General features: G+C 41.3%; 1 protein-coding gene across 1 annotated transcript in view; it reads right to left on the minus strand.

The window, feature by feature from the left end:
• Positions 1-26,616, minus strand: part of LOC128359039 (receptor-type tyrosine-protein phosphatase beta-like) — a 58,463-nt gene that overhangs the window by 13,948 nt on the left and 17,899 nt on the right. The window contains 14 exon segments of the mRNA XM_053319455.1: positions 250-531; positions 1,324-1,614; positions 2,319-2,585; positions 3,581-3,844; positions 5,140-5,409; positions 9,374-9,637; positions 11,163-11,426; positions 11,921-12,184; positions 13,028-13,288; positions 19,099-19,365; positions 20,404-20,670; positions 22,363-22,632; positions 23,461-23,724; positions 25,894-26,157. Of these exon segments, the coding sequence (XP_053175430.1) occupies positions 250-531; positions 1,324-1,614; positions 2,319-2,585; positions 3,581-3,844; positions 5,140-5,409; positions 9,374-9,637; positions 11,163-11,426; positions 11,921-12,184; positions 13,028-13,288; positions 19,099-19,365; positions 20,404-20,670; positions 22,363-22,632; positions 23,461-23,724; positions 25,894-26,157 (3,759 nt within the window).

The following is a 26,616-nucleotide window of genomic DNA, read 5'->3' on the forward strand; positions in this document are numbered from 1 at the left end:
GAACAACCTGTATCTATAGTAACCATAACACAACCTGTATCTATAGCAACCATAGAACAACCTGTATCTATAGCAACCATAGAACAACCTGTATCTATAGCAACCATAGAACAATCTGATCTGGTCTGTCTGTGCATTACATACCTCATACAAGTGGTAAAGATTGCTACCTACAAAGGGTTAAGAAAGTTCATAATCTAATAATTTAGCCATTATCTTGACCCTGGATCAGCTGACTTCATGACTTACGGTCGATCATGGTGATCACGTTGTCTCGAGCCGCCTCGCTGGTGGTCGTGTCGGAGATGGCCTTCACGCAGACGGTGTAGCGCTTGTGTGGAATCAGCTCCGTGATGAGATAGGAGGTGGAATGGCGGTCGGTGATAAGCGTCGTGTAGACCGGCTTCTGGGAGTCCTGGTGCAGACACTCGATGGAGTAGGAGTCGTAGTCGGCCTGCGGAGGCCCCCAGGAGCAAGAGATGGAGGTGGAGCTCTGAGGGCGGCAGTGGAGGCCGTGGACTCGCTCCGGCTCTATGGGAGGAGACCAGGACAGATACTGAGCTGTACTTAATGACAAATACTGTTTAACTCTCACATACTGTTCATATTCTACACCCTTGCAGTATGTTGTGGGTCCTAAAAAGTGTCTATACCAAGTGTTGAACCACAGATGTGTTTAGAAAGCATCAATACTTGATGTGACTGATCAATAAATGTGTGATTAAACCTTGATTAATGTTTCAGAGAGCAGAGAGAGTGTATTTATGGAGAAAAAACAGCTAATATCACACAATATCATGTCCTATTTTACCTAAGACATGAAAATATAACATAGCAATAATGATTGAAATGTTATTTTATTGAAAATGGGAGTGCCCGCCGAGTTCGCTGAAACCCCGCCCCCTACCAAGTGTCACCTGTCAATCAAAGTCACCACCTCTACCAGAAACATGGACGCTACGTCTGAGAGCTTTCTGCTGCTAACTCAGCTGCTAGCTCGCCTACTAGCTCGGCTACTAGCTCAGCGGCTAACTCAGCTAACTGGCTAGCTGTAGACTGTAGTAGTAGTGTGTGCTGAATGTATTTCTACCTCTACAGCAGCAGGGGCGGGTTTATGCTAATCACTAAATCCTGAACACAGAAATGTTGAAACACAGTTTGTGAAGCCTAGCTCCACAATTCAAATCTAAATGGTTGAAATGCTTTTTACACCTTTTTTAGAAATACATTTATGACCTATTGAATGTGTTTAGAAGAAAATGTCTGAATTCACTTTACACCGTCTTTAAAGACAAACTGGACACTGTTCTCGCTGCCACCTACTGGTGCGGATGCTGTTGTGGATGGGCAGACTGTAGGTTGGCGTGGCTCCAGGGTCCGTGGCTCCGCTGACGGCTCGGAGGGTGAAGTTGTAGGCGCGTCCGGGGTACATCCCCTTCAGGATGCGGCTGCCGGAGGTGCGGGTGTGGTACGGGTTGATGACGGACAGCTGGTCCTTAGGAGTCCACTGCAGGTCGAAGTCGTCGTAGTCGGAGTCGACGGGGCCGCTCCAGGTGATCTCCAGCGAGGTGTTGGTTACGCCTCCGTACAGGAAGGAGGTCGGCGGTCTGGGAGCTGAGGAGAGAGGGAAAAAAGAGAGAGAGAGAGAGAGAGAGAGAGAGAGAGAGAGAGAGAGAGAGAGAGAGAGAGAGAGAGAGGGAAACATTTTAGCTGCTTGTTTGGTAGAGATGGAAGAAAGTTTTATGTTTTCTTCACAGATTTTTCTATTACACTAATGTTAATTAATGAGTCAGTGTGCCTCTCTCTCCTTCTTCTCTCTCTCACTCTCTCTCTCTTTCACTCTCTCTCCCTCACTCTCTCTCTCTCTCCCTCTCTCACTCTCTCCTTCTTCTCCTTCTCTCTCTCTCGCTTTCTCTCCCTCAATCCCGATTAATCTATCAAATATGTTCCTGATTAATTGCTTGGTCTATAAAATGTCAGAAATTTGAGAAAAAGTTCCCAAAGTCCAAAGTTAGGTCTTTAAATGTCTTATTTTGTCGAGCCAATGATCCCAAACCCCAAAATATTCAATTTACTGTGATGGAAGATTAAGAAAACCTGCTTGAATTTATTGATTTTTGCCATTTTTGCCTGAAAAATTAACATTTATTCATCTATCTGATTTAATTTCCTCCTAATCCTACTGGATTAATTACCACTAATTAACAGAAACAGCTCTTCTGATTGGTTTCTAACTAACGAGCTGCTCATCATGTGTGTATCTTTTATTTCGGGGCCCTTTGTGAGCGACACTGATCCGTCCTGTAGCTGCGTCTCACCCGTCCTTCCCCGCGTGCTCGCTCTGTTGGCAAGCTCTCCGCTGAGAGTCAGCACCACGGCTCGGTACAGGCGCCCAGGTACGAGGTCGCTGAAGACGAACTCGGTGACCTCTGACCCCAGCTGCTCCTCGGCCTGCTGCGAGCCGTTGGGGTTGTAGAGAGACAGCAGGTAGCCGCTCAGATCGCCATCGGCTCGATCCCAGTTCACCCACAGAGCGTCAGACTGGTTTCCACTCTGAGCCTTCAGAGATAAAACTGCTGCCGGGACTGAAGAAGAAAACAATCACATGGTTTTATTAGAGATCGTTTCTGTGGAAATACGACTATAAATACATCAACATGACAACACAATGTAATAACACATTTCTTTAGTCTACATTATTATATTATATTATATTATATTATTTCTTTTGTACAGTATTAAAAACAAAGTTTGACATTTGATGTACCAGAACTAACTTGCAGTCCATACTAATAATAAGAAGAAGAAGAAGGAGGAGGAGAAGGAGAAGTTAAAGGAGGAGGAAAAGAATGAGGAGGAGGAGGAGAAGAAGAAGTAAAAGGAGGAGAAGAACAAAGAGAAGAAGAAGAAGAAGAAGAAGAAGAAGAAGAAGAAGAAGTAAAAGGAGGAGAAGAAGAAGGAGGAGGAGAAGGAGAAGTTAAAGGAGGAGGAAAAGAATGAGGAGGAGGAGGAGAAGAAGAAGTAAAAGGAGGAGAAGAAGAAGGAGGAGAAGACGAAGAAGAAGAAGAAGAAGATGTAAAAGGAGGAGAAGAAGAAGGAGGAGGAGAAGGAGAAGTTAAAGGAGGAGGAAAAGAATGAGGAGGAGGAGGAGGAGAAGAAGAAGTAAAAGGAGGAGAAGAACAAAGAGAAGAAGAAGAAGAAGAAGAAGAAGTAAAAGGAGGAGAAGAAGAAGGAGGAGGAGAAGGAGAAGTTAAAGGAGGAGGAAAAGAATGAGGAGGAGGAGGAGAAGAAGAAGTAAAAGGAGGAGAAGAAGAAGGAGGAGAAGAAGAAGAAGAAGAAGAAGAAGATGTAAGAGGAGGAGAAGAAGAAGGAGGAGGAGAAGGAGAAGTTAAAGGAGGAGGAAAAGAATGAGGAGGAGAAGAAGAAGAAAGAGAAGAAGAAGAAAAATCTCTAATACATTTATCTGACATAAATTTACAGATGAATTAAAAATTAAATGACTTGTACTTAATTATTTGAATATGAGCAAATTAAGTGGCATCCTCCTTTAACACCTCCAGACTTTCCCCCTGTTCCTCACCTGTCCGAGCCCAGATGGAGGAGTCGTTGGTCTTCTCCCCGCTGCGGGTCAGTAGCACCACCTTGTACGGAGCTCCGGGTCGGAGGCCCTGGAAGGACCACTGCTGGCTGCTGGACGGGGCGTGGCGTCGGTTCTGCAGCGTGTCGTCGCTGTTGTACAGGACGATCTCGTAGGACTCGAACTCGCCCTCCGGTGGAGACCAGTGGAAGGACAGGCTGCTGGTGGTGTTGCTTTGAATGGACAGATCAGTGACGGCTGCAGGATCTGATGGAGACAGGAAGGAGAAGAAAGAGGAGGAGTAAACATCTCTTTAGTTTTTATTAATTCAGAGTTTCTCCTGTTAAAGTAGGGGCAATTAAATATTAAAGGGCAGGTTCACAACTTTTCAAGTCTGTCATAAAACAGTCAGAAGCCCAAATTAAGATTGAAACCTGTTTTTCTTCATGGAGAGAGAGAGAGAGAGAGAGAGAGAGAGAGAGAGACAAAGAGAGAGAGAGAGAGAGAGAGAGAGAGAGAGAGAGAGAGAGAGAGAGAGAGAGAGAGACAAAGAGAGAGAGAGAGAGAGAGAGAGAGAGAGAGAGAGAGAGAGAGAGAGAGAGAGAGAGAAAGAGAGAGAGAGAGAGAGAGAGAGAGAGAGAGAGAGAGAGAGAGAGAGAGAGAGATCTTAAAGGATGGGTTCGTAATTTTCAAGTCTATCTTTTAACAGCAGTCAGGAGCTGAAAAATGAACATTAAAGCAGTTTTTCTTGCTGTAATCATTCCTCCTGTTCATACTGACTATTAGAAGATCCCTTCATAATGTTTATAATGGAAGTGATGGAGGACTAAATCCACTAAATCCACAGTCCTCCTTTTGTGCTAAAAAAAAAGTATTTAAAAGTTGATGTGAAGCTAATATGAAGCTTCAGTTTTGTCCAAATGAGTCTTCGTCTTCATCTTCTATGTTTCAGCGTTACAGTGTTTTTAGTATCAAAGTCTTTTTGTTCCTATACTTCCACCACAGCTCAACAGGAAACACTAAGAGGGAATCTGATGCTAAAAAGACTGTAAATGTGTCAGATATCACTTGATATGACTAACTCACACTGTTACCATAGTAACTATAATAACTATAGTAACTCACACTGTTACCATAGTAACTATAATAACTATAGTAACTCACACTGTTACCATAGTAACTATAATAACTATAGTAACTCACACTGCTGAAGCTCAATAGAAGCTGATCAGAGACTTTATAATGATTTAGTCCTCCATCACTTTACATTGAAAGCTCATTAGAAGGTTTTATTATTCAGTATGAACAGGAGGAATGATTACAGCAAGAGATGTTTAATATGGTCTGAAGACGACTACAATGTCATGATTATGGATCCATTAACGATGTAAGAACAATAACGTGATTTACTTTATTAATTCTTCTAGTTCTAAGTTTACTGCTTAATTCACCTTTTCATGAATAAAAATGAACCCATTGTGATATTTTCTCAACCTCACTCAGTTTCAGATTTGACTGATCTTCACACATTGTCCGTCTGAGTGAGAAACAGGAAGTCTTACATGTACGAGCCACAACGCTGACCCCCAGACTATGGACTCCTCCGCTGGTGGTCTGGACCAGGATGCGGTACTTCTTTCCAGGGGTGAGACCGTTGAATATGTGCTTGGTGCTCCCGGAGGGTTGGGAGGAGTTTGTCACCAGACTGCCTCTGTCGTCCAGAACCTGCAGTTCGTATCCGTCGGACACGCCCAGAGCTTCCTGCCAGCTCACCTGCAGGCTGCTGGTGGAGTGCAGGTTCTCCACCTGCAGCGCCGTCACTGCTGAGGGGACTGAGCAGGAAACACACGAAGAAAAACAGTCAGGAGGAGGAAGAAGCTCGGATGCACAAACCTTGTTTTTTGGACTTTTCTCTAATTATTGATTTTTGATTGATACAGGAGATTAAACTACACACTGAGTTTATTCATAGCTCACAAGACTAAATGGTGGAAACAGCTGATTTCATCTTTAATACAGAGTTTGATTTGATAAACTTGTGTGTTTTAAAATGTAAAATATTAATAGATATATATTAGATAGCTTAGATCAGGGGTGTCAAACATGCGGCCCGTGGGCCAGAACCGGCCTACCGAGGGGTCCACTTCGGTCCACTTTCCTCCCCTGTCTTTTTTTTCTTCCTTCCTTCCATCTTTCCTTCCTTTATTCCTTCCATCTTTCCTCCCTGTCTTTTTTTCCTCCCTGTCTTTTTTTCCTTCCATCTTTCCTTCCTTCCATCTTTCCTTCCTTCCTGACTTTTTTTTCCTTCCTTCCTTCCATCTTTCCTTCCATCTTTCCTTCCTTCATTCCTTCCTTCCATCTTTCCATCCTTCCATCTGTCCTTCCTCCTTTCCTTCCTTCCATCTTTCCTCCCTGTCTTCTTTTCCTTCTTTCCTTCCACCCATCCTTCCATCTTTCATTCCTTCATTCCTTCCTTCCATCTTTCCATCCTTCCATCTGTCCTTCCTCCCTTCTTTCCTTCCATCTTTCCTCCCTGTCTTCTTTTCCTTCTTTCCTTCCACCCATCCTTCCATCTTTCATTCCTTCATTCCTTCCTTCCATCTTTCCATCCTTCCATCTGTCCTTCCTCCCTTCTTTCCTTCCATCTTTCCTCCCTGTCCTTTCCTGTCCCTGTCCTTTCCTTTCTTCCTTCCTCACTTTTATTCTTTCCTTCCTTCCACCTGTCCTTTCTTCCTTCTCCTTATCTTTCCTTCTCACCTTCCTTCCTTTCTGCCTTCCTTCTTTCCTTCCTTCCTTCCTTCCTTCCATCCCTCCATCTTTTTATTGATCCGGCCCACATGAGATCAAATTGGGCTGTTTGTGGCCCTCGAATGAAAATGAGTTTGACACCTCTGGCTTAGATAGATAAATGAGTATAACCTGAAAAGTGCCTTGAGATAACTTGTGGTTGTGATTTGGTGCAATATAAATAAAACTGAGTTGAACTGAATTAAATGTTTCAGTCTATACAATAATGCAAAATATTCCAGTTTCTCAGAGCATCAAGTGATGTCTTCAAATATGGTTTTGTCTGACCAACAGTCCAAATCTCACAAATATTCAGTTTATAATGATAAAAAAAAATTAGAAGGAAGAAAAGCATCACATTGGAGAAACTGGAAATGCTGAAAATTAAACATTAAACAATTAATTATCAGAACTGCTGCAGATAAATGTTCTCCTGACTAATCATTGCAGCTCTAATGTGATGGATTTTTCTCTGTAATGAAGTAAAACAAATAAAAGTAGTCCAATACTTGAGTAAATGTACTTTTTTTAAACCTTTAGTAACTTTCTACCTGTGAAAGAGTAACTATCACAGCTGAATGTTTGAAGTGTAATTCCTTTTACGGCCACTAGATGTCACTAAATTAAAGTTTCTTTGTATTTGACTGTTACAGTATTTCTTATTCACTTTCAAGTTTCTTTTGGCAGACAAAAAAAAAAAAAGTCCTGAGATCTTTATCTTTAACAACTCAATTATTAATGAGTCCATTTAGAAGGTTTCAGTTAACTGAGGGACAAAAAATCCTGCAAAGAGAAACACTGAACACTGCAGCTGAAATTAGTCAATAATTGATAATTAAATCAAAAGAAAATGAATCAGAAACTGTTGATGATGGATTAAGCCCTAGATATTTAAGCAAGAATGCCAGATATACCCTTAGGTTCACTTCCTCAATGTTGAATATTTCCTGCTTTTCTGTTTAATTTCAATTTAAACTGAAAATGTCATTTAAAGATGTCAGCTTGGACATTTTTTCCTCTCCTACAGACAAAGTAACTGTATGTCAGAGATGGAAAGTAACAAGGACATTTACTCAAATACTGTGCCTTAGGACAATTTTAACCCTTAAACAGACCTTACTAGTTATGTCATTTGCACCTCAAGTAAGGAAGGAATGAAGGAAAGAAGGAAGGAAGGAAAGGACGGAAGAAGGAAGGAAAGGAGGAAGGAAGGGAAGCAAGGGAGGAAGAAGGAAGGAAATGAAGGAGGGAGGAAGGAAGGAAGGTAGGAAGGAAAGGAGGGAAGAAGGAAGGAAAGGAGGGAGGAAGGGAAGGAAGGGAAGGAAGGGAGGAAGAAGGAAGGAAAGGAAGGAGGGAGGAAGGAAGGAAGGTAGGAAGGAAAGGAGGGAAGAAGGAAGGAAAGGAGGGAGGAAGGGAAGGAAGGGAGGAAGAAGGAAGGAAAGAAGGGAGGAAGGAAGGAAGGACAGATGAAGGAAGGAAGAAAGGACAGAAGGAGGGAACATTTACCCTAACAGCTGAACTTAGATCTGAGGAAGGAAGGAAGGAAGGAAGGAAGGAAGGAAGGAAGGACAGAGGAAGGACCCGGGAGGACAACACAAAGGTTAAAGAGTCTGTATCTCCTGGTGCATGTTGTCTGTTTAAGGGTTAAAGTACTCAGTTATTTGAGTATTTCCATTCTCTGCTACTTTCTACTTCTACTCGACTACATTTCAGAGGCACTTTATACTCCTCTAGCAGCGTACACTGAGTTTTAATTAGGGCACTTAGGCAAAAGTTACACTCTTTAAAAATGCTCTTTAAGATACAAATATGTAGGTTTGTTTCTTTTGTTTTTTTTTCTTATAGACAAATTGATTGTATGTCCAAGATGTAAAGTAACCAATACATTTTGAGGTACTTGTACTCAGGTATTCGAGTATTTGAGCACTTTATACTCCACTGCTTTAATTATGGCACTTCAGTAAAAGTCAAGTAAGGAAGGAAGGAAGGGAGGAAGAAGGAAGGAAGGGAGCAAGAAAGAAGGGAGGAAAGGAGGGAGAAAGGAAAAGAGGAAAAGAGGGAGAAAGGAAAGAAGGAAAGAAGGAAGGGAGGAAGGTAGAGGGGAAGAAAGAAAGAGAAAAGGAGGAATGAAATGAAGGAAGGTCAGGAGGAAGAAGGAAAGAAAGGAGGGAGGAAGGGAGGAAGGTAGGGGGAAGAAAGATAGAGAGAGGAAGGAAGGAAGGAAAGGAAAGCAGGAAGGAAAGGAGGGAGGAAGGGAGGAAGAAGGAAGGAAGGAAGGAAGGGAGGAAGAAGAAGGAAAGGTTAAAAATGCTCTTTAAGACACAAATATGTAGGTTTGTTTCTTTTGTTCTTTTGTAAGGAAGGAAGGAAGGGAGGAAGAAGGAAGGAAGGGAGCAAGGAAGAAGGGAGGAAAAGAGGGAGAAAGGAAAAGAGGAAAAGAGGGAGAAAGGAAAGAAGGAAAGAAGGAAGGGAGGAAGGTAGAGGGGAAGAAAGAAAGAGAAAAGGAGGAATGAAATGAAGGAAGGAAAGGAGGAAGGAAGGGAGGAAGAAGGAAGGAAGGAAGGGAGGAAGAAGGAAAGAAAGGAGGAAGGAAGGGAGGAAGAAGGAAGGAAAGGAGGGGTAGGAAGAAGGAAAGAAAGGAGGAAGGAAGGGAGGAAGAAGGAAGGAAAGGATGGAGGAAGGGAGGAAGGAAGGAAAGGAAAGAAGGAAGGAAAGGAGGGAGGAAGGAAGGAAGGAAGGAAGGGAGGAAGAAGAAGGAAAGGTTAAAAATGCTCTTTAAGATACAAATATGTAGGTTTGTTCGTTTTGTTTTTTTTTCTTATAGACAAATTGACTGTATGTCCAAGATGGAAAGTAACCAATACATTTTGAGGTACTAGTACTCAGATATTTGAGTATTTGAGCTCTTTATACCCCACTAGCCGTGTCCGCTCCTTTATCTAACCCCTCAGTAAAAGTAAAAACATTCTTTAACATATAAATATGTAGCATGCTTGATGTTTCTCTGACCTGTTCGTGCGCTGGCCGTGCTGTTGTTAACCAGCTCTCCGCTGACCGACTGCACCGTGACGCTGTACAGCTGGCCGGGCTGCAGGGAGCCGAAGCTCACCTGGTTGACGTGTTTGAGGACGGCTCGGACATCCAGCTGCCGGTTCTCTCTGAACAGGAACACCGAGTATTCGTCCACGTCGCCCTGACCCGGCGTCCAGCTCACCTTCAGACTGCCGCTGTCACCGCTGTTACTCACGTCGATGTTCTTCACTTTACTGGGAACTGAGGAGGGAAAAGACACACAGCATTATCAAGATGTGAAGAAGGAGGGTCCACTGGTTCCTCTTAAATATCTTCTCCTTGATCCTCAACACTTCAAATGTTTTCCTCATAGTTTTTTCCCAACAAAAAGGTAGCCTACGTTTCAATGAATCTCCTGCAATGTATATAACTGGGACAAAATGTTCCAACAGTTAAAGGATGAGTTCACAACTTTTCAAGTCTCAATCTTCAGGAGCCCAAATGAAGATTGAGTGAAAGCTCGGACGCTGATTCTGGAGGACAAAGCAGAAAGAGAGAGAAAAAGAGAGAGTGGAGGAAGAGAGAGTGAGAGAGAGAGAGGGAGAGAGACAGAAAGAGAGAGAGAGACAAAGAGAGAGAGAGAGAGAGTGAGAGAGTGAGAGAGAGAGAGAGAGAGAGAGAGAGAGACAAAGAGACAGAGAGAGAGAGAGAGAGAGAGAGAGGGGGGGGGACAGAAAGTGAGAGAGAGAGAGAGAGAGAGAGAGAGAAAGAGAGACAAAGTGTGAGAGAGAGAGACAGAGAGAGAGACAGAGAGACAGACAGACAGAGAGAGAGAGAGAGGGAGAGAGAGAGAGAGAGAGAGAGAGAGAGAGAGAGAGAGAGAGAGAGAGAGATCTTAAAGGATGGGTTCGTAATTTCCAAGTCTTTCAATCTTTGAACAGCGGTCAGGAGGAGGACATTAAAGCTGTTTTTCTTGCTGTAATGATTCCTCCTGTTCATACTGACCATTAGATCTCTTCATAATGTTTATAATGGAAGTGATGGAGGACTAAACCCACAGTCCTCCTTCTGTGTAAAAAAAAGTATTTAAAAGTTGATCTGAAGCTAATATGAAGCTTCAGTTTTGTCCAAATGAGTCTTCATCTTCATCTTCTATGTTTCAGCGTTACAGTGTTTTTAGTATCAAAGTCTTTTTGTTCCTATACTTCCACCACAGAGAAACAGGAAACACTAAGAGGGGATCTGATGCTAAAAAGACTGTAAATGTGTCAGATATCACTTGATATGACTAACTCACACTGTTACCATAGTAACTATAATAACTATAGTAACTCACACTGTTACCATAGTAACTATAATAACTATAGTAACTCACACTGCTGAAGCTCAATAGAAGCTGATCATCTCCTTTTTTGTCCTCCATCACTTTACATTGAAAGCACATTTGAAGGAGATCTTTTAATAGTCAGTATGAACAGGAGGAATGATTACAGAGAGGAAAACAATCTCTTTCACTCTTCATATGGACACCTGACTGCTGCTTTAAGACGCACAAAAAATAGTGAACACGTCCTTTAATAAAGAATCTGTTTATGCATGTGCCTCATCATTTAAGCGAAAAATGAGAAGAACAATTATTTTAAGACACTGAGATATGTGGAGCCCCCAAAATCCTGAAAGATGATGTTTTTAATCTCCTGTGAAGATGATAAAAACATGATCTTTTGAGACTGTGGGAGCTCCGTAGAAACATCTGCTCCCACTTTCAGTATCTGACGTGTCTAACCTGTGCGTCCCTCTATAAACTGGGCCTTCTGGTGTGGGCCACTAAAAGTCGACACCAGGATCTTGTAGAGGCGTCCGGGCGTGAGCGACGACAGGACGCACTCCCCCTCGCTGCTGCCCAGCGTCATCGGGGGAAACACCTTCATGTCGTTGAACAGCAGCTGCACCTCATAGTGATCCACGTCACCCGGAGCCGCCAACCACGTCACCCGCAGGTCCTCGGTGCCCTGACTGGCAAGAGACAAGGACTGCACCACGGCCGGGACTGCAGGACGGACAACAGACGGTCTGAGTTAGTCAGGAAATCTCTAAAAGTGACTGGTAATCATCTGAGACTTGATTCTAGTTGATAAACTGATAAATCATGAAATATAATCACAAAATAATAAGAGTGACAGTAATGGGAGGCCAAGTTTGTGCTCTTTGGCTGCGTTCACACTGCAAGCCAAAATCCGATTTTTAGCCGATCTAGATTGGAACCAGATGCTCTTATGAAGTCTGAACAGTCATAAATCACATTAGATCCGATTTTTGCAAACCAGATTGAAACCACCTTCGGGAGGAAGTTTCAGATCTCATTTGGACAGATGTGTCTGAGTCTGAACAGCTCCAAACACTCAGATCGGATTTGACTGTCCGTGATGTCTCTCTACGTCTCTACGCTACTCTACGTCTTTATCATCATTATTATAATTATTGAGCCTCAGGAGTGAAACAGTGAAGTTCTCATGCATCAGCCAAAGGTCAGAGGTCACTCACAGGTTTGCCCGTGCGTGGAGGCGCTGGTCTCGTACTTCCCGCTCCAGGTGCTCACCAGGACCGTGTAGAGTCTGCCGGGAACCAAGCCGGTGAACACACACTCGTTCTGCGTCTTCATAACCGTCTTGTTCTGCAGGAAGGTGTTGTTGTGTTTGATGAACACCTGGTACACGTCGTAGTCCCCGGCCGCGTGGTGCCAGTACACCTTCAGGGAGTCGTCCCGGGCTGCGTGGGTCGCTGTGGGGTTCTGCACCTTTGACGGCTCTGAGGAAGGACGGGGGTTAGGGATGAGGTTAGGGAATACTTCTGTTAAATTGTGATTCTTTCCATCTCAGCTCATGGAGGGATTTATTTTACTGACTGTATTTATCTTCCTTTTAATTCTATATTTTATCTCTATTTCATGCTTTTGACTATTGTTGATTTTACTGTTTCATGTTTTGATGCTTTATAATCTTAATTGCCTGTTGTACTTTTATCAGAACTATCAATTTTGCTCTTTTTATATTTTACTTGATTTTATGGAAAGCACTTAGTAACATTATTTTGAAAAGTGGTATATAAATAAAAAGTATTACAACCTCTTGACTTTGTACTACATTAATCTCTCTAAGAAACTCAACACGCTAACAAAGCTCTGTAAACACACTTACACAGAACTTTGTTATTATTATCATTTTTATTGGTAGTAGTAATAGTAATAGTATTAGTAGTATTATTGTTATTATTATTAGTAGTATTCTGTCACTGATCTGAAAAGCTAGAGCATGTTAGTGGCGTTTATGTCCATATTTGGAATAAAAACTGATGACCAGGTTTATAGAAACTGTGTGGACTCTACTCTTCATGTGATGACTGTAGGTCTTAACAGTAACTGGGTTGGCCTTCCTCTACTTCCCTCTTCCCAGATTTCCTGGATCGTCTGTCACCTCCCACATCACTAAGGGATTGCTGTCATCTGTTGGGAACCTTTATAAACTGGGTGACTCAAAGATGGCTTCCTCTCGCTTTCTCTCTCTCTCTCTCTCTCTCTCTCTCTCCTGCAAGGCTGGCTTTCATGCACTCCATTTTGGGTTTTTTTTGGGAGCAAGTATCTGATGAACTCACGTGTTCTCTCCTGGATGAAGGTGTGGTTCTCGTAGTCGCCGCTGCGTGAGGTGATGGAGATGTTGTAGAGACGTCCGGACACCAGAGAGTTAAAAACACACTGACTGGATTTAGAAACAGCCGGACATTCAACCGTCTTCTCTTTGTCTCTCAGTGTCACCAGGTAACTGTCGATGTCACCTGGAGCCTGACGCCACGACACGCTGAGGAAGTCCATACGACCGTTATTACTGACCGTTACCTCACCCACCGCAGCTGGGACTGAAAGAGAGGGGGGATAAAAAGAGAGGAAGGTCACATTACAGATTCATTATTATACAATAATGCAGAGTAACTTCTTCTTTGGTTAAATCAACCCAAAAAATAGGAACTTTTTCTTTAGATTAGATTATTAGATTATTTTCATTTTCATGGCTTCAAACTCCCAAAAAGGTGATTCTTTTGGGAGATAGATAACCAGATAAGTTATAGAAGATATTCTTTCATTAGTCCCACAGTGGGGAAATTGACATTATTGCAGCAGTGAAGTGGATAGTAAAAATAGAGAGAGCATCAATAAAAAGAATAAAGTACAATAAATAATAAGTAAGTACAAAAGCAATAAAAACAATAGTAGTAAAAAAAATCTAGTAAATAGTATTGTAAAACTTCTGATCTATTCCTTCAAAATAAAACCACCACATCTTCCAAGTGTGGATGCTTAATTGGAAGAAGCATAAATTGACTCCAAGCCATGTTTGTTATCTTGTTATCTTAGGCCACAATCATCATAACATCCTAAGTATTCGGACTTTGAAAAAACATTGTAAGAAGAAAAACAACATTCAATGTCAGAGAATATCTGAGTTTATTTCTCACTAATTTGAAGGAGTAGAACAGAAGTGAGTATGTGGATGTGCAGCAATTGAGTTCCTGTTTTTAAGTTAGATAAGAAGCAGACTTTAGCAGGGAATATCAGGATGCAATCAGGCTCAGTGTGACTTTCAAGCGTCTAGTGAGGATCCAAAGTGACATTAACAGGTGTGTTTATATGCTGTTTAATTAATTAGCTATCTCTCCTCTTCACACTGCTGAGATTCAGAACAAGATGTGTGTTCAGGTTTTTAAGTTAGATAAGAAGCAGACTTTAGCAAAGGGAATATCAGGATGCAATCAGGCTCAGTGTGACTTTCAAGCGTCTAGTGAGGGTCCAAAGTGACATTAACAGGTGTGTTTATATGCTTTTTAATGTGTTGCAGCTCAGCAACTAATTAGCTATCTCTCCTCTTCACACTGCTGAGATTCAGAACAAGACGTGTGTTCCTGTTTTTAAGCTAGATAGGAAGCAGACGTTAGCAAAGGGAACATAACGCGGGTCGTTGTGTAGCAGGATGCAATCAGGCTCAGTGTGACTTTCAAGCATCTAGCAAGGGTCCAAAGTGAAATAATGTGTTGCAGCTGAGCAACTAATTAATTAAGTTAGATAAGAAGCAGACTTTAGCAAAGGGAATAACAGGATGCAATCAGGCTCCGTGTGACTTTCAAGAGCATCAACTAAACAAGTGTCTCACGAGGGTCCAAAGCGGTATTAACAGGTGTGTTTATATGTTGTTTAGCTAATTAGCTATCTCTCCTCTTCACACTGCTGAGATTCAGAACAAGACGTGTGTTCCTGTTTTTAAGTTAGATAAGAAGCAGACGTTAGCACAGGGAACGTAATGCGGGTCTTTGTGTAGCAGGATGCAATCAGGCTCAGTGTGACTTTCAAGAGCATCAACTAAACAAGCGTCTCACGAGGGTCCAAAGCGACATTAACAGGTGTGTTTATATGCTGTTTAACTGATTAGCTATCTCTCCTCTTAACACTGCTAAGATTCAGAACAAGACTTGTGTTCAGGTTTTTAAGTCAGATAAGAAGCAGACGTTAGCAAAGGGAGCGTAATGCGGGTCGTTGTGTAGCAGGATGCGATCAGGGCTCAGTGCGAACGTGTGTTTCTGCTCATAATAGAATGACATGTTATCGCTTTATGCATGAATTGATTTCCTGTGTTGAAATAAGGACTCCAGCTATGTAAGCAGATGATGTAACGGTATTTCACTGGTATATTGTTAAGCTTTTTTTTTTTTTTTTTAGAGATTAGAGACATTTTTTTGGCTTGTAATCGAGCATTACATCATATTTTCTGTCACCTTTTTAAACATCCTCAGAGACTATACACACACACACACACACACACACACACACACACACACACACACACACACACACACACACACACACACACACACACACACACACACACACACACACACACACACACACACACATATATATTTAGATATTGTTCCAAATGACTTCCAACAGCAGTAAAGTTTGAAGCTGGAATTCAACAATGACCCTCCTCCTCTTCCTCCTCTTCCTCTCTCCTGACAGGAAGTCTTTATACACAGACCTTGACATGTTCTTTTGTCGTTGTTGTCTTGCGTTCGGCACTTCCTGAAAATTCCTGTTAAATTCCTGCCTCATCAGATAAGAGCGAGGTTTCAATAATATCCTGCTGTTAAGTTAGTTTGACATACCGATGGACTTTTGTCTCAGTCAGAAAAACACAATGACATATTTTACTATTGTTTGTTGTTACTAACGTGTGATTGTGAAACCGTGCTTGGAGATGTGACAATAAAAACAAAATGTCAGCGTAATCACCGGCTCTGATAACACAAAAGGATATTTACTGATCCTGGTCAAATATTAGCTTCAAAACACTTCAGCTAAATAAATAAATACATTTTATTGTCAAAGCAAAAGGCTGTTTAGTTATTTTCCACATTTAAATACAGACAACAAAGACCTTTAAAATATAAAAACTTAAATAAAAAAAAAATAAAAAATCGTAATATCTTCAATATAAGAATTAATTCACTGAGATAAGAGACGAAAATGAGCGTAAATTAATCTGATTTACAATAAATAAGAATTTTCATGCTGAGCTGTAAAAGAGAGAATAACCGCACACATGCATTCGTAACGTAAGAAAATATGAAATAGATATAAAAAATCAATGTGGAAGATTTTTGGTCAAACTTTTAAATGCAAAACTCCCCTTTATCAACCGATTAGTTATTTTCCACATTTAAATACAGACAACAAAAAACATTTAAATAAAAACAATTAAATAAAAAATATATAAAAATTTAGATAATCTGCAATCTAATAATAATTAATTTACTGAGATAAGAGACGAAAATGAGCGTAAATTAATCTGATTTACAATAAATAAGATTTTTCATGCTGAGCTGTAAAAGAGAGACTCACCTTTTTTAAAACAGCTTTCACAATATTTTCACCTGGGCTTAATTATTAATGGTAATTTATTTTATTATTATATTATTATTACTTGTATTTGTTTAACCCTTTATAGGACACTCATTGAAAGGAAGGGAGGAAGGAAGGAAGGAAGGGAGGATGGAAGGAAAGTAAGGAGGGAGGAAGGAAAGGAAGGAAGGACGGAGGAAAGAAGGAAGGAAGGAAGGTAGGGGGGAGGAAAGAAAGAGAGAAGGAGGGAGGGAGGAAGGGAAGAAAGAAGGAAGGAAGGAAGAAGAAAGGGGGACGGAGGAAGGAAAGAAGGAAGGGAGGAGAGAAGGAGGGAGGGAGGAAGAACAGATGGAAGTAAGGAAAGGAAGGAAGGAAGAATGGAGGAAGGAAAGAAGGAAGGGAGGAGAGAAGGAGGGAGGGAGGAAGGACAGATGTAAGGAAGGACGGAGGAAATAAGGAACGAGGGCGGGAGAAAGGAAAAGAGGAAGGGGAGAAAGAAGGCAGGGAGGAAGGAAAGGAAGGAAGGAAGGAAGGAAAGAAGGAAAGAAGGAAGGAAGGATATTTTGGGATATTTACAGAAGTTACCAAATATAATTATTTGCCCAATAAAGGGTTAAATCAGCCTCTTTGTTAAAACTCTGTTATGTTTTTAATATTCCTATCACTTCTTCTATTTTTTGTGTGTATTGCATCATCTTGTATGAAATGTGCTATTTGAATAGAGCTTTTTACTTCGGTCACATCACACTGAACTAAAAGCTGCCGACTGAAACAATAAGCAGAAGGTCAGAGGAGGAACAGGAAGGTAAAAATCATGGAAATAACAGCTTCCTTATAATTCTTTAGTCCTCTGTGTCTTGAAAAGTTTGTCTCTCACTCCAGTAAATAAACTTAACAATGCATCTTTTGATATGTGCCTGTCTCTCTGTGCTCTCTCTAAATGTCTTTCTCTTCTCCTGAGCTGCTTATGATTGAGCTCTTTTAAAAGCACTTTACATTTTAATCTTTCATTTGCACTCTATGTCCTTTTAATGATTTTAAAGCTAATTATTATTTTATGCTGCAACCTTATATTTAATGCTCTATTCTAGTATTTTATTTCTCTCTTTCTATTTTTCTGTACTTTGTTTTTATTATGGGGGGGGGGGGGGGGTTAATTGTATGTTTTAATGCTTCTCAAATTACATGTTTTTCTGTTTTATGTAAAGCACATTGAGTTGCCACTGTGTATGAAATGTGCTATATAAATAAAACTGCCTTGCCTTGCCTTTGTCCTCAGTGGTCAGTCAGCTGTAATAAATCAGCTGCAAATGATATATGCATGAATTATACCCTCCTTTATATATTCTGCACCTCTAAACAGGTACACCTTAAAATAAATATGACACCAAATATACCGTTTTCAGTTTTTAGTGCTGCTTTTCTGTCATTTTACTGGCTGGCACAAAACCATCAATCTACTGTATGTATTTATAGATAATCTGCATTATTTAAAACATCTTCACATATAAGCTGAGGCTAAGGCTAATAAGGCTAATGCTAATTTGGGCTATTTCAAAATGCTTCAATTATTCAGGTATCAAAAGTTGCAGATCAGTTTTCTGTGGACTAATTGATTAATTGTTGCAGCTCTAATATTGCACTATAGTTATGAATAATATAGTAGTTTTTACACTGAGCTTAACTGCCTCACTGTATGACTGATGCTGGATTTCAGTGTCTTTTTAGTGGAATATTAACTGATTTTACCCCAAAAAGTGCTGAATCTCTAATACACTGCAAAAACTAAAATCTAACTAAGATTCAATATGTTAAATCAAGGCGGGGCAAAATATGCTTGTTCTCTATCTGCCGAGGTATTTCTTTTTACCAGGTCGTTTCATTTGCTTTAATTATCTTAATAAGGTATTATAAGTTTCTAGCTTATAATGAGAATTAGCACAACTCTCTAGGTGCTTTGTCAAAGTCAGAATTTCTTATTTTATGCATCTTATCATTTTAATCTCTAACATATTAATGGTAATTAATAGGCTAGATAAACACTAGTTTTAAGACATTGTGGGGTTTTTGAGACTAGATATATTTACTTGTTTTAAAAAATCTAACCAAGTCAAATGTTCCTGTTCTGTTGGCAGATAATTTAACCCTCCTGTTGTGCTCCCGGGTCAAATTGACCCATCTGTTTTGACTCTTCCTTCCTTCCCTCCTTCCTTCCTTCCCTCCTTCCTTCCCTCCCTCCCTCCTTCTTTCCTTCCCTCCTTCTTTCCTCCTTTCCTTCCTTCCCTTCTTCCCTCATTTCCTTACTTCCCTTCTTCCCTCCTTTCCTTACTTCCCTTCTTCCCTCCTTTCCTTACTTCCCTTCTTCCCTCCTTTCCTTCCTTCCTTCCTCCTTTCCCTTCTTCCCTCCTTTCCTTCCTTCCTTCCTCCTTTCCCTTCTTCCCTCCTTTCTTCCTTCCTTCCTCCTTCCTTTCCTTCTTTCCTCCTTTCCTTCCTTCCTTCCTCTCTCCTTTCCTTCTTTCCTCCTTTCCTTCCTTCCCTTCTTCCCTCCTTTCCTTCCTTCTTCCTCCCTTCCTTGACTTGAACACAACAGGAGGGTTAACTTATTCTGAGTAATATATTCCTCATTTCATTACTTTATTTTCTTGTTTTTTTAAGCCGAGTTTTTGCAGTGTAAGACTGACTTGATAAACCTCCATCAGATTAAAATAAATCCAAGCAGATCAGACTGTTAATAATAATAATAATAATAATAATAATGAATCCTCCTCCATCTTACCAGTGCGTCCCTCTGCGACGGTCTGCCTGGAGGCTCGTCCGGCTCTCACAGTGGTTAACACCACCCTGTAGAGGGCGCCGGGCCTCAGACTGTGGAAGCTGAGGCTGGTGGTGTTGGCCGTCACGCTCTCATTCTTGATGACGCTGCTGTCGTGGACCAGCAGGACGCGGTACGAGTCCAGATCCCCCGAGGCTCGTTCCCACTGCGTGTGGAGGCTGTCGATGCTGCCGCCGTTAGAAACCTGCAGCTGGGTGACCTGAGCCGGAGCTGAGAGGACACACAGGAGACACAGACAGATGATCACACACTCACTCCATTTGTTTTGTAGTGTTTCTGCAATCGAACTACGTCTACGAGAGAGATAATGCTGGGTGGTGTGTAGTTGACCCTTTACATACTGTTCATATTCTGACTCATAATTAGCATTTACACCAATTCACATTCATATATTCCCCATCAGGCATTAATAAATGTTTGATTAATGCTTCTGTTTGATTAATCCTATGGAGAAAAAAGACATTCACAATCACTAATGTTATGATCTGACCTATATTTTTGTAGAATATGATGACTACAATATGTTTGAATGGTGTTTTTTGAATTCTGTACATTTACATATACAAAAATGTGTTTAAGCTGCACAAAACAACATGTATTTTATTTCCATTTTTGTATACTATAGGTCATATTCGGAAAAAATCCAGCTAAAATAAATATGTATTTGGCGTTTTTACAGCTCTCATTTGTTAGAAATTAACCCAAATTGAACCCTGAACTGTATGTTAAGGGTTAAATATCCCTCTAGACATGTACTAAAGGATTTAGATGTCTATTTTCTATATTTTTCATATGAACAAAGTCATCAAAGCCAAACCAACAATGAACTGATCCTACAAGTATTGTGTGTGTATGCAAAGCCTGATTCCTCTGTGCAACATATCACAACCTCTTGACTTTGTGCTACTCTGTAAATCTCTCAATACAGCCTCAATAAAGTTTTTCTAGTCTTCTTACCGCTCACAGCTCTTCTACACTATGAGACACACACATTGACCCATTCACACACACACACGTTCATGTGCTGATGGCAGTAACGACCACGCAGGATGCCAACCTGCTTATCAGGAGGAAACTAACATTCACACACTAATATGGAACAATATGGGGCCCAAGTATACTTAAACATGTGGACTGGACACATCGATCTTCCAATTAGTGGACAAGCTACTTCCTGCCCCTTTACACGTGTTCCTGCACATGCTCAGTGACGTCCGCCTTACACATAACAGCTCTCAAGAGACTTACTGGTCCATCCGTTCACGGAGGCAGAGCTGTTCAGGTTGCCGCTGTTGGTCACCACGGTAACGGTGTATCTGCGTCCCGAGGCCAGGATGTTGAAGGTGCACTCTCTGGCCTCCCAGGGCAGGATCCTCTGAGCCAAGACGGAGGCTGAGTCCACCAGGCTGAGGACCACCGTGTAGCCGTCCCACTCGCCAGGCGGTCGGCTCCACAGGACGCTCAGCGTGGATTCATCAGTGTGACGGACGAGCAGCTGCTGGACGGGACGAGGGGCTGCAGGCGGACAGGGCGGGGGGGAGACAGAGGATATTTAACCCTTGTGTCATCCTCCCGGGTCAAATTGACCCCGTCTTATTCTTCTTTCCTCCCTTCCTTCCTTCCGTCTGTACTTCCTCCATCCCCCTTTCTTCCTTCTTTCCTTCCTTCCCTTCCTTATTCCTTCCTCCCTTCCTTCTTTCCTCCCTCCCACCTTCTCTCTTTCTTTCCTCTGTCCTTCTTTCCTACCTTTCCTCCTTCCTTCCCTCCTTCCTTCCTTCCTCCCTCCTTTCCTTTCCTTTCCTTTCCTTTCCTTTCCTTTCCTCCCTTCCTCCCACCTTTCATTCCTTCTTCCTTCCTTCCTCCCTCCCTTCCTTGACTTGAGGACAACAGGAGGGTTAAACAAGTACAAACTTTACTAGAGCTGGGCGATATGGACAAAATCAAGTATCACAATATTATTGACCAAATACCTCGATATCAATATTGCAACAATAATATAGAGATGATTCTTGATGCTTTCACAGAATATTTACACTATGAAATGTTTGGTAAATAATCATTGGTAACGTGGATATAATGACAAAGTGGGTAAAAGGTAAAAAATAAGACAAGCTATAGAGCTAAAACAGTCCATTAAGTTCAGAAAATTACATCATATTACAATAATGCAGCCTTATGAAACCAGGAAAAGACCACTCTGATGATATATCATGATATTACGATATCCAAAATCTAAGATAATATCTAGTCTCATATCACAATATTGATATAATATTGATATATTGCCCAGCCCTAAACTACAATTCAGAAATAAATATACTTTTTACTGCACTATCCTATTAAGAATGTATAAAGTAGTTAAAATCAGCTGCTTAAAATGCTGCTTATACTTTACTGCATCAGGTTTAATGATGCAGCATGAGTCCTTTCACTTTTGATACTTAAAGCACATTTTGCTGATAATATTTCAGTACTCGTACACAAAGAGAACCTGCAGGTATTTTCCTCCTCAGCATGTGTGTTTCCAGCTGTTCGGTGTGTAAAAGGGTAGTAAAAGTAATTTCCCCTCTCCAGAAGGAGCTCTAATAAATCTAATAAACCGACTCCAGTGATGTCACATGATTCCGGTGATGTCACAGGATTCCGGTGATGTCGCATAATTCCAGTGATGTCACATGATTCCAGTGATGTCACATGAGTCGGAAAGAAGTGAAGTTATCAGACCTGTGAAGCTCCTTATCTCTGCTAGAAGCTAAAAGCTCCAAGCTAGCTGCTACTAGCACAACACACCTCAATCTCCAGTTGCATTGTGGGTAATGTAGGCACCATGTTTTTCAATGGAGGAGAATGTGTGGAATAAAAAAGCTGCTCCATTATTTAAAAAAAAACTGTACATGACTCAAAGTTATAGTTTGAGTATTTTAGGGAACATTTTGAATGCAGTATTTTGTGGTTTTATTTCTTTTTCTGAAGTAAAAGGTCTGAATATTTCATCCAGCAGTGATAAGAGAGCAGAAAGGGGACATGAAAAAGGGTGATAAAGGTGAAAACTTATTTTTATCTGATATTATTTCCTGCCTTTAAAAAAGATGCAAGTGAGGGTTAAAGGTCGAACTATCAACTGTAATCTAAAGTGACCACCCTTCATTAAAGTTCCTTTACGCATTACGAGGTGAAACCAAAGAACGTGTGTGAAGGTAAACTAACCCAGTCGTCCCTGGCAGTGTGCCGTGCTCCTCAGATCGCCGCTTTGAACGGTGACCTCGGCCCCATAGAGGCGTCCAGGCACCAGACCGAGGTCCAGGACGGAGAACGAGTACTGTGTGTTCAGTTTACTGATCGTATCGTTCACCACAACCACAGAGCCGTTCCACAGCAGCACGCTGTAGGTGTCCCAGTCGCCTTTGGGGTGTGACCAGGTGACCCTCAGCACTCTTCTGTCACCGGACACGGAGAGAGCCGCCGCCCGGTCTGGGACTGAACCAGAACAGGAGGGAGGAGAGGAGTGATGAAAAACACACAATGGAAAATGTGTCAAAAAACTGGCATCAAATGCAGAACTATTATATAATAATCAGTCTTTGTTCACACAGTCTGTGATTTAAATAGTCATTCTACCAGTTTTAGGGTAAAAACTGGTAAAATAGTGCAAGAAAATAGACGTATTTTAAGGTAAGTAGTGAAGAAGAACGAAACACAACTGTCACTTGGAAACGATTAAAACTCTACAACAAAGAGAAAATCATTAAGTTTCAACCTGCTCTATTCTTTTAGCTCGATTTAGTTCATACAAACTAAATATTTACTAGTGTTTAAATGATGAGAAACAAACTAAACACCTGTAGCAGCCAACATGCCTCCAAAACAATACTGATATATGGTTAAATATTTTCATATTAAATACATGAATATATAGATATAGAGTGTAGATTGACGACATTTTAATCAACAGTTTCAGGTCAACTTTTAATACTGAATACTGCATAATTCAACAAAATGTGATGTTAATGCACCTGCTTAATTTTTCTGTCGCTTTGGTTCATGGCTATAAATACTACATTACCCATAAACCTCAGCTGCTGATGCCGAATTCACCAAAAATTCAATCTCAACAGGATGTGAAGCTCTGTGATTCAACATCCGTTTATTAGTGAAAAGCACTTTGAGAGTCGTAGTACATTTAATCAATGAGCCAAATCTTTTCTAACAAAGTTCAGATTTTGTTCTGATGATTCAACGAGGAGAGTTTCATGACGATCAGACGACAAAAACAAAATAACATGATGAAGATCTGCAGACACTAACCTGTCCTCCTGCTGGTCCTGGTCTCGGTGCTTTTTCCTCCAGCTGTGGTGCTGACGGTCAGCTGGTAGCTCCGACCGGGAGTCAGTCCCTGGAACAACACCTGGGTGACGTTGGGCGTCAGGCGGAGCTGCTGAGGAGTCGATCCCTTCGCCGTCAGGGTCACCAGGTAAAGGTCGACGCCCCCTGCAGGCGGCAGCCAGGACGCCTGCAGAGTGTCTGAGCTGCCGTTGTTGTCCAGCCTCAAATCTGAGACCATCGCTGGGACTGAAGAGGACGGATCATAAAGACGGAGTTTATCTCTCATGAGCAACGTAGTTTATATTCAAATGCTTTTAAAATTAGATTGAAATTGAACGTATCAGTTTTACCTTAAATGTAAGAGCTGAGTTTACATGACTTATACAACATGAATTAACCTTCCTGTCGTCCTCCCGGGTCAAATTGACCCCGTCTGTTTTGACTGTTCCTTCTTTCCTTCCTTCCTTCCTTCCTTCCTCCCTTCCTCCCTTCTTTCCTTCCTTCCTTCCTCCCTCCTTCTCGCTTTCTTTCCTCCCTCCCTCCCTCTTTCTTTACTTCCTTCCTTCCTTCCTCTGTCTTTCTTTCATCCCCCTCCCTTCCTCCCTTCCTTCTATCCTCTGTCCTTCTTTCTTTCCTTCCTCCCTCCCTCCTTCTCTCTTTCTTTCCTCCCCTTCTTCCTTTCCTTCTTTCCTCTGTCCTTCTTTCTTTCTTTCCTTCCTCCTTTCCTTCCTCCCTTCCTTCTTCCTTTTCCTCACTTCCTTCCTCCTTTCCTTCCTTCCATCCTCCCTCCCTTCCTTCGTTCTTCCCTCCTCCCTTCTTCCCTTCCTTCCTTGACTCGAGGACAACAGGAGGGTTAAATCAGAGATGAAACTAGAAACCTGTTTTATTAAAGATCATCTACAGACATGTTTTAAAACATCTGCTTTGAATTATAATCATTTGTGTCCAATTTGATGTGATGATAAGTTTAAAATCCTCTTTCTCATTCATGTTAAAATCCAAAATCTCTGAATAGGTAAATATTGTTAATATTTAACGTTTTCCTGTCTAAGAGGTGTAAGGTGTAAACTGGAATCACTGACATTGTACATTTCTGCAAAAACCAGTAAAAACATTGAATATCTGCATTTCAATGTCGGCCATTATCAGTTTAATAATGATGTTTTATGATGTGACGAAGCTGTGGTTGATGTATGATTAGGTTTAGACAGTAAAATCACTTGGTTAGCTTTAGAGAAAGATCATAGATTGGATTCAAAAATTGAAACAAATAAAAACGGCTGCAAAAGTCCCGCTATTTCTGAAAAAACAGCTCACTTAAAAACACCAGATTTTGTCGGTCGAAACAGGAAAACATAAAGTGTCTCATGGTGGTCTCAAACAGAGCTCTCTACCGCTTTGATGCTTTTCCAACTGTCCACCTAACTACGTTACTAGGCAACCACCCGACTCCTCCTCCTCCTGCTAATAAGAAAGCCAGCTCATATATTGTAATCTGAACTATGACTTGAGACTGTGCTGGTTAAACTGAGGTTGAAGGTGAACACAGATGAATGTATCAGGAATCAGAAAACACTGAGTTTGAGTGAAGGAGGACTTTAAATGACTTTTATATTCAGGTCATAGCTAATAAAACAATATATTTTAATCCCCAGTAGAACATTGTGGGAACTGAAGAGTCATTAGAGTAGAAGCTCGGAGCTCCAGAGGTATTAAACTGATAGCGCTCTTGGGTGGGAGAGTTTTTAGATGAGGCGAGCAGCTGCTGGCAGAGGAAGGGTGGAGTTAAATCCTAAAATATCCTGGAAAGAACAGCAGTGTGACTCTGCTGCTGCTGCTGCTGCTGCGATGGAGCAGACAGTGAAACAAAGAACTGAAAAAAGAAACCATCAGCATGTTCCTCTTTTTTTTAAAAAGGACTTTAAAATGACTGATTTACCAAGATAATGCTGAGCAGAACTACAGGTCTAGACATTGCATTTTGGGGATACTTTAAATTAAAACTGAGCACATATTAAGCATGGATATAACATTAGTAGTCCAAAACTAGTTTGACATACAGTAACAATTTCAGGCTCTTTGTTCACCACATAGCCGACTGAACCTAATATAAACTTGATAATGTTACGTTATTGTTAAGAAATGTTAAGTTAAATAGATAAATAAATAAGTTAATTAATGGTCAGTTAAAAGGGCAAAGTATTTACAATATTTACATGACATTAAGAACAAGAAATGGTTATTGTTATTGTGTTTAACCAGAGATTTAATTTCCTTTGAAAGCTTTGAGTTGAACTACTTAAAATGCTTTTATTTTGATAGTGAAAAACAGGAAGTAAAGAGAACGTTAACGTGCCAAGATGTCGGCTGGAGGTCTAGAGGCTAAAAAGCTCTGAAGCTTCAGAGTTGATCTACCTGTCACTGCCTGTTTGTACGTGGAGCTCTGCAGGCCGACTGCCTCTGTTACCACGGTGACGGTGTACAGGGTCCCGGGCTGCAGGTTGTCCAGCACAGCCGAGGTCACGGTGTTTTCTAGAGTGACGTTACTCATCAGGACCCCGCTCTGATCCGTCAGCAGAACCCTGATCCGCTCCGTCCTGCCTGGACCGACCTGCCAGGAGACTGTGAGGCTGTGTGGGGAGGAGGACGCCACCTGCAGGCCGCTGACAGAGGAGGGAGCTGCAGGGGGGGACACGGGAGAGAGAGAGACTTGAAACTACAGGTGTGAAAGAGACCTGAAACTAGAGATATCTAAAAACTACAGAAGAGCGACAGACTTGAAACCCCATGTGTGAAGGAAGCCTGAAACTTATGGTGTGAAAGAGACAGGGAAAGACATGTTAATGGTACTTCAAACTACAGGTGTAAAAGAGACCTGAAACTAGAGACACCTAAAAACTACAGATGTGAAATATATCTGAAATTACAGGTCTCTGTCACACCTGTAGTTTCAAGTGTGTAAAAGAGACATGAAACTACAGTAGAGTGACAGACTTGGGGAAAGGGAAAGAAATGTGAATGATACTTCAAACTACAGGTGTGAAAGAGACCTGAAACTAGAGAAGACCTAAAAACTACATGTGTGACAAAGACCTGAAACAACAGGTGTGAAATATACCTCAAACTACAGGTCTGAAA

The sequence above is a fragment of the Scomber japonicus genome, chromosome 5 (genome assembly GCF_027409825.1).
Source record: "Scomber japonicus isolate fScoJap1 chromosome 5, fScoJap1.pri, whole genome shotgun sequence".
In the NCBI taxonomy this organism is placed as follows: Eukaryota; Metazoa; Chordata; class Actinopteri; order Scombriformes; family Scombridae; genus Scomber; species Scomber japonicus.